Source organism: Notolabrus celidotus, chromosome 11 (genome assembly GCF_009762535.1).
Source record: "Notolabrus celidotus isolate fNotCel1 chromosome 11, fNotCel1.pri, whole genome shotgun sequence".
Classification (NCBI taxonomy): Eukaryota; Metazoa; Chordata; class Actinopteri; order Labriformes; family Labridae; genus Notolabrus; species Notolabrus celidotus.
The window spans coordinates 3,825,655-3,838,327 of NC_048282.1; the positions used below are offsets into that span (position 1 = coordinate 3,825,655).

The 12,673-nt window shown below is 43.0% G+C and overlaps 1 protein-coding gene across 1 annotated transcript in view; it reads left to right on the top strand.

The window, feature by feature from the left end:
- The window catches only part of zgc:136971 (S9 family peptidase), a 35,139-nt gene extending 26,957 nt beyond the window's left edge, over positions 1 to 8,182 (top strand). The window contains exons 18-22 of the mRNA XM_034696066.1: positions 224 to 312; positions 2,659 to 2,852; positions 2,925 to 3,027; positions 7,095 to 7,201; positions 7,832 to 8,182. Coding sequence (XP_034551957.1) covers positions 224 to 312; positions 2,659 to 2,852; positions 2,925 to 3,027; positions 7,095 to 7,201; positions 7,832 to 7,931 — 593 coding nt within the window. The 3' untranslated portion in view covers positions 7,932 to 8,182. The remainder of the gene's footprint in view (positions 1 to 223; positions 313 to 2,658; positions 2,853 to 2,924; positions 3,028 to 7,094; positions 7,202 to 7,831) is intronic.
- The last annotated feature ends 4,491 nt before the right edge of the window (positions 8,183 to 12,673 follow it).

Sequence of the window (12,673 nt, forward strand, 5' to 3'; positions counted from 1 at the left end):
CTGAAGTTCTACTTGGGGCATAAAATCTATGACAAGTAAAGGCTACACTTAAGTATATCAGTATGTTAAGATATATCTTCAAAGAGTAACATTTTTGACTTGATTAAAGCTATTTTTCTCCATTCTTATTGCCTGTCATTAAAGCTCATTTGGTCTTTCTCTTCGTCACTTTTTCTAACCAAAAGCATCCTCTTTCTTCTCATACGTGTGTGTCTCTGTCCAGTGAACTACAGAGGATCCACAGGGTTCGGTCAGGACAGCATTCTGTCGCTGATTGGTCGGATCGGAAACCAGGATGTCAAAGACGTGCAGGTACTGGCATGCAAACTTCTTGATTGGGTTAAGACGGCAACAAATCTATGGGTACCAAACTTTTATCGGGGACTGTAACAGAACCCAGGATCTGGGTCTCTCTCATAGTCCATCATGTGACTAACCTTAAACAGTTTAGATGCACTTGAAAAATGACTTCACTCGAGTGTCTCTACCATTGACTGTATATTTATATGGATGGTGCTTCTCCATCTTCTCCATTGTAAAAAGTGAAGCTAAAATACCACCTCCATGGTCCATGTCCATGCTCCATGTAATTCGAGGTCAAGGCATTTGAAAGCATGCGTGCATTTATCAGACCCAAAACCCATGCGGGGTTGCCTCTCGGGGCGCCCCAGCCGCTTTGGTGACTCTAGATAACCTCGAGCCGATCGCTGGCCCCCGTGGCGGCGACGTCTCATTCGAATGTCTGCCCTATCAACTTTCGATGGTACTTTCTGTGCCTACCATGGTGACCACGGGTACGGGGAATCAGGGTGCGATTCTTGAGAGGGAGCCTGAGAAACGTCTACCACATCCAAGCAAGGCAGCAGGCGCGCGAATTAGCTACTCCCGACTCGGGGTAGTGACGAAAAATAACAATACAGGACTCTTTGGAGGCCATGCAGCCATGGTAATTCCAGCTCCAGTTGAGTATCTTAAAGTTGCTGCAGTTAAAAAGCTCGTAGTTGGATCTTGGGATCGAGGTGACAGTCCGCCGCGAGGCAAGCTACCGTCGGCCCCCGCCCCTGCCTCTCGGGGCAGGGGCGGGGCGTTTACTTTGAAAAAAGTCAGAAGTCAAGAAGCGATCCGGCTGGTGGAACCATGGGACATTCGTCACACCCCTTCTGCTAACCAAAGTGCAACTTTAACCTACCAATAAAAAGAGATCCCTCAGGATGGTCCGGTCCACAGCAGGACAGATCTTTGTGTTGATTTGAAGCAGACACCCTCATTTACGGAAGGTTCAGTGACTCTTGTGTTAGTGTTTGACATTTCCTCTCACCATACTCGCTCTGCTGTGCTAATCCAGTAAAGTTCTAGACCTGTATGCACGTCGAGCCATTAGTGATCAAAACGGGCCGTTTGTACTGATAGTGAAAAACAAATGGATTAGCGGTCTGCATGAGCCAGGTTAACGCCCCAACAAAGCATTAGATTTAATGGAGGTAGACTCCACCATTACAGGTGCTAACGGCAGGATTACCTCACCTGTTAGGCTGTTTAAAGGATGGAGGACATCGTGCTCATGTGTTACCGTTTAAGACCAAATATGCGAAGACAACGGATATTAAGGGATCGAACAAATCCTTTGGAAAAGTATGAAGATGTGAAATATACAGCAAATTTAGATTTAGGAGACACAACATAATTCTTAGGTTACCTACCAGCAACACCATGAAGAGAATCCTTCCCAAACAACTCCGTTAACAAGTCTTTATCCTTCAATGGGGGGACAGGTGGTCCTCCACCTGGACCACGTTGGTGGAGGTGCTTGTTGCTCAAAGCTGCTTTCATGTTGCGGATTTTATTTTGTAGGTCTTCTACTGAGTGCTCAGAAACACCACACGCATTTACCCGGTTCAAAATCTGAAGCCAAACTTTCCCTTTCTCCTTGTTTGTTATCTTTGATGATTGACTTGCTGATAACAGCTGTTTGTTCATTCTATATTCTTCTAATAAAATGTCCATTTCTTCTTCTGCTGAAAAGTTGTTTTTCCTTGATCTTCTCTTAGTCACACCGGGACCGCTCGCCATGTTTATTGTTGTTTATGCGTAGTAGGCATGCACAGTTTGAATTTGTTGGATAGGGGTTTTCCAGGAGTCTCCCTGGACATATGATGTTTTGCACCAGCCTCGCTTTCATGGCACACTTAATTAATTGGCCAATTATTTGCAGTCGTGCATGCGGCTAACGCCACGGCCAAATGGGCCGTTCCATAACGGTACGTTAAGACTAATGGTCCCGTTTGTGTAATGGCTGGACGTGCATACGGGCCCTGGAGCTGTAGGAGATCTAATTCATTAACAGAGCTGTCGATCATGATGTCATATCCTGTTCTTTTTTAATAACAAATAACTAATGAAAGCTAAATGTGTCCAAAAAATGAACACTTGTACATAAGCTAGCACGCTAAGACATAACTTAAGCATGTTAGAGAACAATTTGTTTGACGTGTGTTTTAATGTTCTAGTTTCACCCATGTTCCATCTGTTATAATGGAGGAGGCGGGCTTCATGATCTATACTGCAACCAGTCACCAGCTGGAGCTTCAAAGATTAGGCTTCACTTTGGCTTCACTGTTGTTCTGTCCATGATTGATACAGTCTTTGGTCTTTACACAGACGGCTGTGCTCACTGCGCTGCGCTCGGACATCACCCTCGACCCCAAACGCTTGGCCGTGATTGGTGGTTCTCACGGGGGTTTCCTGTCCTGTCACATGGTTGGTCAGTACCCAGACTTCTACAGAGCATGTGCAGCCAGGAACCCTGTCATCAATGCTGCTACTTTACTGGGAACCAGTGACATAGTAGACTGGTACGTGCACTCACATCAGATCATCCTGACCGGCTCAAAAAACTGAATCTTACCAGCTGTTTTTGTTTACAGGCGTTACAGCTGTGTGGGCCTTCAGTACTCGTATGACCAGATACCCACGGCTGAAGCTCTGGCTGTGATGTTAGAGAAGTCCCCGATCACACACGCTGCTCAGGTAAGACACACAGGGACTTATGATGCAGTCTTATATCATAATGAACAAATAAGCAACACATTTGAAGTACAGAAGTTATTCCTATTCAGCAATTTTAAAGTTGCCTTGATGACAAGACTTGAAATCTAAAGCCTGTCAGCTAATCTGTTCGTATCCTCCAGAGCATAAATACTTATTGCAACCCGTACTTTAAAAATGTGTTAATGTGGGATTGATCTATTATTATAGTCTTATCCATAGTGGCTACAATTGTACATTCTTCATCAAGTGTTAATTGTAAAATGATAAAGGAGTTATGCAATCAAACCTTTTCACATACACTTATTAATTTGTAAATTCAATAATTAAATAATAAATTGGAGCAGAGGGTCATCGGTTCAAGTCTCAGAGTGGACAAAGTTTGGCTAGTGGTCTGGTGGCTGGAGAGGTGCTGGTCCATTTGCCTGGGCACTGCCGAGGTGCCCTTGAGCAAGGCACCGAACCCCCAACTGCTTGGGTGGCGCTAGTTGATGGCAACCTCCACACTCTGACATCTCTCCTCAGCATGTCCATAGCATGTTTGTGCATGATTGTATGCATAACAAACTATATGTGTGTAGCATGATCAAAAATAAGAACACAAGTACCCAAGCAGCACTTCTTCAGGTATTTACAAATCCACAGTTTTGTCAAAAATATATTCCCTCAATTTCCTGATCGACCCATTGACACAGAATTGGACTCATTCCTTAAACCTGTTCTTGTTTTGAAAGGATTAATGTCACATATTTATAACCAGATACATTCTTTATGGCTAGTCTCCTTAAACCCCATCAAAGCCAGTTGGGAGGTGGACCTGGGAGAGGGTATTTCGGAGGAACTTTGGGAGGATGCTCTTAATAAAGTTCACAAATCATCAATTTGTGCCAAACAGGGACTGATTCAGTGCAAGATTATACACCGCTCCCACTTCACCAAGGTTAAACTATCTAAAATCTACAAAGATGTTGACCCAATTTGCGACAGGTGTCATCAGGCTCCAGCCAGCCATGGTCATATGTTCTGGTCTTGCTCGGCTTTAGATTCCTACTGACAGAATATTTTTTAAGTACTATCAAAAGTAACTGGAAAATCAGTTGAACCAAATGCTATGACGGCAGTGTTTGGTGTAACTCCACCCACAGCACCACTCTCTTCTCGAGAAACCAGCTTCATGGCCTTTGTCACTCTTTTAGCCAGACGCTTAATACTGCTTAAATGGAAATCCCCCACGCCTCCTTCCCATATAGTGTGGTTAAGGGACATTCTTCACTTTGTGAAGTTGGAGAAAGTCAGACACTTGGTGAGAGGCTCCCTGAGGGAATTTCACAAGATGTGGGACTCGTTCTTTGAGTATTTGCAGGAGCTGGACCTCTGTGAGACCTCTGATTAGGTGGTTACCTTTCTGGCAATATTCGAAGTGATGTTGACGGCGGCAGACTGACCAATAACAATTTATTTATTTTGGATTGTTTTTTTTTCGTTTTGTTTTTTTATTAAAAGCTGCTGTGAGGAACTTTTGTTTTGTATCGATTCTGGCGCCCCCTTGTGGACAAAGTGATACCTCCTATCTCTTGTCCTATATATGCAAAAGTAGTGTTTTCAACAAAAATCTCATCCTGTTGTCTTTTAACAGTCAACTTTATCAGGCACTGTGATTATTTTCCATGAAAACAGTCAAATAAAGGCTGTTTCTGAAGTGAGATGTCCATCATCTGGTCTGGCACCTACCCCCCCAGGGCGGTTTAAGGCATTAAAAATGACAACAGAGAAGGTGTCTGTGTTGCTGCTGATGGTCTTGTTTGCTATTGAAGGTTATAAAGAGGCATCAGTATCATTTTCAGTCTGTTTCTCAGCCAGTTCAAAACTCCTCACAGGGCCTTTAATTTTATAACATTTTTGTATTTGTCTATTCACTTAGTTATTTATTTACTTTATACATAATGATTTGTATACGCTTCTCTATGTCATTTAAATTCTAATATAATATGTACCACTATTGTTGTTGTTGTTGTTGTATGTCACTGTCTGTGTGCTGTCCTGGTTTTGTGTTGTTTGTATTTAACAAAATGTCAATAAACATATCTGTGAAAAAATAAATAAAAAGGACACAAGTAAAAATTTGAATTTCCCCCATAGGGATTTATAAAGTACGTTTACCTTAAATTACTGTTCTTTTTTCTGTTTCTGCATGAGTAGGATTTTAATTCTGTATAAAAGATAGAAAGCCAAAAAACAGTACTAGATGGCTGTAAAAACAGAAATGGCTCTGCAGTGGAGATCACTGCATTGGGCACAAAATCACCTCCAAGAACCAGTCTGTGATCACAGTTCAGTCAGACAACTCACGGTTATTTAAGATAAAGTTCATTGCAGCATACAGTATTGTGCTTGGCGTATGGGCTCTGAACTTCATTGCTCCTTGTAGATTATTTAAATGCAGACATTAGGAGTAATGAGAAAGGACTTACCCCCCTCAGAGCCCGCAGGTGGATGCCAGAGCTGGTTACGAAGTTTGCACACAGCACTGAGCAGGACAGCAGGAGCACTGGCAAAGCAGAGGCAGAGACAGGGAGACTTGCAGCTTAAGTAGACCGCCAAATGAGAGGATGTAGAGATCAGCTGATAGGGAGGATGATGACGTGTCAGTATGAATGAGTGCAGCTCAAGTTGTCAGCCTGAACTAGCTTGCAGGCAGCACTCCATTTCTTCACTGAATCAGGATGCATACAAACAGAAACCAAATAAATCCAGTAAAATTAACCTTAGGCCTTTACTTTTCCAAACACAATAATTTGGGAGGTGTTGAGATTTCATTACAACACATTAAGGAAACTCCCCAGCAAAGGTCAGGGGTAGTTTCTGAGCTGTAGAAGCAGTAGTTGCATAAGTGTAAATCAACATGTTTAATTATTTGTGGGGCGGCTCAATCAATCAATCAATCTTTATTTGTATAGCGCCAAATCACAACAAACGTTATCTCAAGACTCTTTTACAAACAGAGCAGGTCTAGACCACTCTATGTCAAATTATGAACAGAGACCCAACACCAAGACAGGATAAGACTCAGTCTGACCCCACCTTAATCCACCATGAGCATTACACCTCGCAGTATTTAGCTAGTTACAGCGGAGAGGACAAACTTCCTTTAACAGGCAGAAACCTCGAGCAGAACCAGACTCATGTTAGACACACATCTGCCTGGACCGAGTTGGGTCTGGAAAGAGGGATAGAGGAGAATAAGAGAGAGAGGGAGCGGTGATAGTGATGAGACGAGTAGTAGTAGCTGTTTCCGCTGGAGTCCAGTACGTCCGTATCAGCTGGAGTCTGGAACGTCCACAGCAGGAGGACGTCTACGGCAGCTCAGAGGAACCTACGAGACAAGGGAGCTCAGGGACTCCAGAAAGGTCTATGGTTAGTAACTTTAAGGGGACAGGTTAAGTTAAAGTAAGTGATGAGGGGGTTGGGGGAAGGGGGTGAGATAGGATCCCAGTGCGTCAGTGTAACAGTTTCCCCGGCAGTCTAAGCCTATAGCAGCATAACTAAGAGCTGGTCCAAGCCTGATCCAGCTCTAACTATAAGCTTCATCAAAAAGGAAAGTTTGAAGCCTACTCTTAAAAGTAGGGAGGGTGTCTGCCTCCCGGACCCTGACTGGTAGATGATTCCAAAGGAGAGGGGTCTGATAGCTGAAGGTTCTACCTCCCATACTAGCCCGGTTCTGGCTTAGTGGTTGAGTCGGTCATCTCTTAACCCGAAAGTCGGGTTTTGATCCCCAGTCCCACTGTCCACATGCAGAAGTGGCCATTGCAAGACACTTAACCCTGAACTGCCTTTGGTACTGTGCCTTTGGTGTGTGAATGGGATAAGTTAACACTGATGGGCTCTTTATATAGCAGCCTCTGCCATCAGTGAGTGAATAAGTGAATGTGACATGTAATGTAAAAGTGCTTTAAGTGGTCAGAAGGCGAGAGACAGCGTCACATAAACACAATCCATTTACCATTTAATGACCATGTGTGTGTTTACATTGTGTTTATGTCTATTTGTAGATCAAGGCTCCTGTACTGCTGATGCTGGGGGCCAGAGACAGACGGGTGTCTCCTCACCAGGGTCTGGAGCTTTATAAAGTACTGAAGAGCAGAGAGTCTCCTGTCAGGTACAATATACAATAAGTCAAAAGTCTGGACACACCTTCTCATTCAATGGTTTTTATTTATTTTAATTATTTTCAACATTGTAGATTAATACTGAAGACATCAAAACTATGAAATAATCTGGTTTTACCATAATCTGGATTACAACAGTAGTCAAATAGGGCTATCCATTGTGTACTAATCCTACCTCTGAACAACACAACTGATGGTCTCAAACACATTAAGAAGGCAAGTCATTCTACAAATGAACTCTTGACAAGGCTCATGTTAATTAGAAACCATTCCTGGAGACCACTTCATGAAGCAGACTGAGAGAATACCAAGAGTGTGCAAAGCTGTCCTGAAGGAAAAAGGGGGCTATTTTACAGAATCTAAAATATAAAACAGATTCTGCTTTTTTAACATTTTTTTGTTCATTCAATAATTCAATATATGTTCTTTCATAGTTTTGATGTCTTCAGTATTAATCTACAGTGTTTACAATCATTACAATAAATACAAACCCTTGAATGAGAAGGTGTTTCCAAACTTTTGACTGGCAGTGTACGTATATCAAATTACTCAATTAAACCTAGGCTTATATTTATGATTATTAAAACTATCTCTGTCATTCTTTCTATTCGTCTGTTCAGATTGTTGTGGTTTCCAGATGATGGACACTCTCTGTCCCGAGTTGACACACAGGCCGACTGCTTCCTCAACACAGTGCTGTGGCTGAAACAACATCTCTGAACACACACACACACACAAATACACACACACTTACATGTCAAAAAGTGACTGAAACTTCACTGAGGGACTTCTGCTGAACCTCCGTATTAAAGACGATGAGTCAGTTTATTACCACAGCATTCGACAATCTTGAAGCTGCCACTGCCTTTTTGAAACAAACCACACATTCTGTATGTTACTTCTTTTTGTAAAAATAGTTTCAAATCAAATCATGAAATAAAGTGGATTTTATACATCTGTAGTATGATGAAGATTTTGTCAGGATTATTTTTGTCATATCTAATAGTGTCCTATTTATGTTTCATATTTTACCCACACACTGATCAAAATAAATAATAATCCACATGTCCACCAGATGGCAGTGTCTGCCTTTTGAAGCAGGTTTCCTTTTCCCTGAACATTTAATCCTTGAAACAAATACGATTTTAAAGTTTTATGAATAGATTGGATCACTTAAACTTACCTATAAAATACATGAATAAATGAGTCTAAGTGCTAACTCAACTCAAAATGAATACCTCTGTTGTATGCAAGTGTAACCCTTTCATTTCCATATTGTCCCTCACTTTCACAATAACAAATAAGAGTTTCAAACAGACACAGAGCTCAAAGTGTTCAATGTTACTTAAACAGACACATTTCAAAAACTGACACTTGAAGCCTTGTGATAGTGTAGGCCCATAACTAACCCTTAATCAAGCAACAACCTCTGGCCTTAAAATATGAAGCCAATGCAGAAGTATTAGAAACTAATATCTAATTTCTCTCTCCGTACACACTGTACAGCGGGTGAATTTTTTATAACTCTTTATTTTTGAAGATATTAAACTTCTGAGTTTTGCCCAAGCCGCAACCTCCGGTCTCATTATATGAAGCCCATGCTGAAGTGTTATAAACTGCAGTTCATCGAGTGTCCACTAGAGGCTGGGTGCAGAAGCACCAGAAACCACATACACACCCATTCAAAGAAGCCGATCTTTACAGCAGAAATAAACATGTTTACAGCCTGGTTCAAAAATAACCTTTAGTCTGGATAGCAAATTTTTCTATCCGCACACACTGTACGGGGTGAATTATTTTATATCTCTATTTTTGAGTTTTGCCCATAGACTGTAAAAAAAATGGACGTAGTATCCGTGACGTCACCCATCTGTTTCAGAAGAACTGTTTTGAGACCAATCGGCTGCGGCAGCCATATTGCTTCTGTGGAGCCAGTGTGACGTAAAGAGGCGGGCTTTGAGCCTCCTCCCCAACAGCTACAGTGTTCCTGCAGGCAGCTGTGCCTCTCATTGGAAGACTGGTAATCTCAATATCTTCGAAATTGCCGAATTAGAAAAAAATCCCCCCCCCTCACAGTGAGAGGACATCGAGAAATGAGCTATTCAGACTACACTCGTCTTTTGTACCAGGCTGTAAACGTGTTAATTAATGCTGCAAAGATCGTCTTTTCCCCATTCATGTGTATGTGACTTCCGGTACTTCCGGAGCCAGCCTCAAGTGGATCCTCGATGAACTGCAGCTTTTAACACTTCGGCATTGACTCATATTTTTAGACCGGAGGTTGCCGCTTGGTTTTGCCTAATTAAGGGCATGGCTGACTTGACTGACAGATGTGGCTGTATTCAAAACCACCTGCCACATATTACATACAAATGTAGTATACAGTACGTACTGTATACTATGTTTGAAAGTAGTCTGTAGTCTGACTGTTATGTTGGATCTGGTCTGCAGGATGCTGGGTCGGGTGTCGCTGCATTTCTGGTTTCGGAAAGCAGAAGTAAACAACGTCCAAGCTGATAGATAAACTGCTTCTTTAGCATCACTTATGATTTAAAAAGTTAAGAAGTGGTTTATATGGAAGTTAATAATTTTCACAACACCTAAAAACTGAGTGCCCCGTCAAATACGGAAAAAAGAAGAAGAAGAAGTTAGCGCTGTGCATTGTGGGAAACAGTACGTGAGGGAGGCTGGTCCACTGCAGACTGAGACATGTTCCTGAATCAGTACGACATCCTGGTAGTTTTGGCATACTGCAGATTTTACTCTTGTTCACATACTACATACTGAATTTAGGCCAAATCAGTACATACTGCTAGGGTAGTAGGCAGTTAAGAAAACAGCCGAGTCTTTGCGTCATCATAGATCGACCAAAGTTATGTTGAGTCAGTATTTCCAATATGGCGACCACCGATGATTGGCTTCAGAAAACGTCAGAGACTACATCCATCTATTATACAGTCTATGGTTGTAATCCACCCAAACCACTTGAATCTCATCTGTAGTGTAACTGAGGTCTATGACCACCAAACAAATACCCTACTTCAAACTTTAGCCAAGTCAGCTACACTCAAAAGCACCAAACTTGGTCTAACTTCATCTCTTCTTTTTCAGTTAGTCAAGGTTTCATTTTCTTTGGTGAGGACTCGTCTGCCTCTCTTGCTAGACCCTCTCACCAGATACTGATCAAACTATTTTCCTTTTGGCTCTGATGAGATCTTTCCATTTATTCTGGATTTCTTGTTGACACAGCTTCCAGCATTTTTCACAGGTCAACTTGACTCATTTCCATTTTTCACTGCTTAGCAAACAATACCTCCAAACAATCCTCATCCTACTTCTGTTGTTTAAATGATAAAGACAAAATGTGACAACATCAGAGAGAAGAAACAAGGCTCAGTGAGAGGGTATCAGAGGGACACAGCCTCGGTTTGTGTGTACGCTGGTGGCCTTGTTGAGACCAGATAGCCTGATAGCGGCCTTGAACCGTCCCACCACTTTAATTCCCAGACAACACAAGTGGGCATTGCTTCACTTGATACTTGTGACGGTTACAATTCTCGGATTCAGATTTCGCTAAGATCAAGTGGTCACTGACACACCGAGTCTGCTGATATCTTCCAGAAGTTTCCTGTCAGCAGCCTCTCTGTAGTGTCCTAGTCACGGCAGCGGTTTTAATTGTCCCCTCCACCGCCGACACGCTGCTCTGTGGCCTCGACTGCAGCTGCTGCTCGATGAAGTCACTGTAGTGTGGGTGTTGGGTGAGGTCACCAATTTGAGAGATGGAGAGAGGACGGGAAGGAGAGTGGTAGACTGAGAAAGAGAGAGTGACACTGTTGATGAGGAGGAGAGAGAGAGAGAGAGAGAGAGGAGAAGTGAGACAGAGGCGACTGGGTGTTGGAGACAATGAACGAGCCAGAGAGACCGAGGAGTTCACGGCGTCCCGCTGTGGTATTCGGGTGTGTGGGCCGGGGCACAGAGATGGAGCATTGTTGAAATCTGAAGACAGGGGAAAGACTCACGCTCATGCTGGGTGTATGAACGAAGGAGGCATACAAAGGGAGGAAAGAGCGTGAGTGTGTTTTCTGACGCTGCAGGACAAAGAGCTTTTTGGAGCCGGTTTGTTCTGGTGCTTCCACTCTCTCGCTGGATGCAAAGAAAGATGGAGTAGAACACAGAAGAGAGTGCTGGATAAAAGCAGAAGGGAGAAATGTTAGGTTAGGTTTCATAACTGAGGAGGCCTGACTCTGTTCAGGGACTCATCCAATACACATATTTGCCTGAAGATGGTGCTAGAGGGCAGGTCATGGAGCTTACATGTGTCCCATTAAATGAAATACATCTTCAAGATGGTTTGGACCGGCTCTTAGTTATGCTGCTATAGGATTAGACTGAAACACTGGGATCCTATCTCACCCCCTTCCCCCAACCCCCTCATCACTTACTTTAACTCTACCTGTCCCATTAAAGTTACTAACCATAGACCTTTCTGGAGTCCCTGAGCTCTCTTGTCTCGTAGGTTCCTCTGAGCGGCCGTAGACATCCTCCTGCTGTGGACGATCCAGACTCCGGCTGATACGGACGTACTGGACTCCAGCGGGAACAGCTACTACTACTACTACTAATAATAATAACTGGGATTTATATAGCGCCTTTCAAGAAACTCAAGGTGGCTTCACGGGTCAGGTTAGGGGTCTGGGGGGTAGGTGGGGACAACACTAGCTAATAGGGAAAGGCCTTGAGGAATGGTGACTGCTTTCTTAAAACTGTCCAGGATTGGGGCGCTGCAGATGTCAGGAGGGAGAGAGTTCCACAGAGTAGGGGCTGCCACACTGAAGGCTCTGTTTCAAAAAGTCTGCAGCTTAGTCCGGGGGATGGAGAGGTTTCTGCCTGTTAAAGGAAGTTTGTCCTCTCCGCTGTAACTAGCTAAATACTGCGATGTGCAATGCTCATGGTGGATTAAGGTGGGGTCAGACTGAGTCTTATCCTGTCTTGGTGTTGGGTCTCTGTTCATAATTTGACATAGAGTGGTCTAGACCTGCTCCGTTTGTAAAAGCGTCTTGAGATAACGTTTGTTGTAATTTGGCGCTATACAAATAAAGATTGATTGATTAATGCTAAAGAAGCAGTTTCTCTATCAGCTTGGACGTTGTTTACTTCTGCTTTCTGAAACCAGAAATCCAGCGACCCCTGACCCAGCATCCTGCAGACCAGATCCAACAGAACAGACTCAGGCTGTTTCCGAAACGGCCTGCTACATACTACCCACTAATATACTGCGTTTGAATTCAGTATGTAGTCTGTCTGTTCTGTTGGATCTGGTCTGCAGGATGCTGGGTCAGATGTCACTGAATTTCCAGTTTTGGAATGCGGAAGTAAACAACGACCAAACTGATAGATAAACTGCTTCTTTATCATCACTGATGATTTAAAACGTTAAGAAGTGGTTTATATGGAATTTTAAT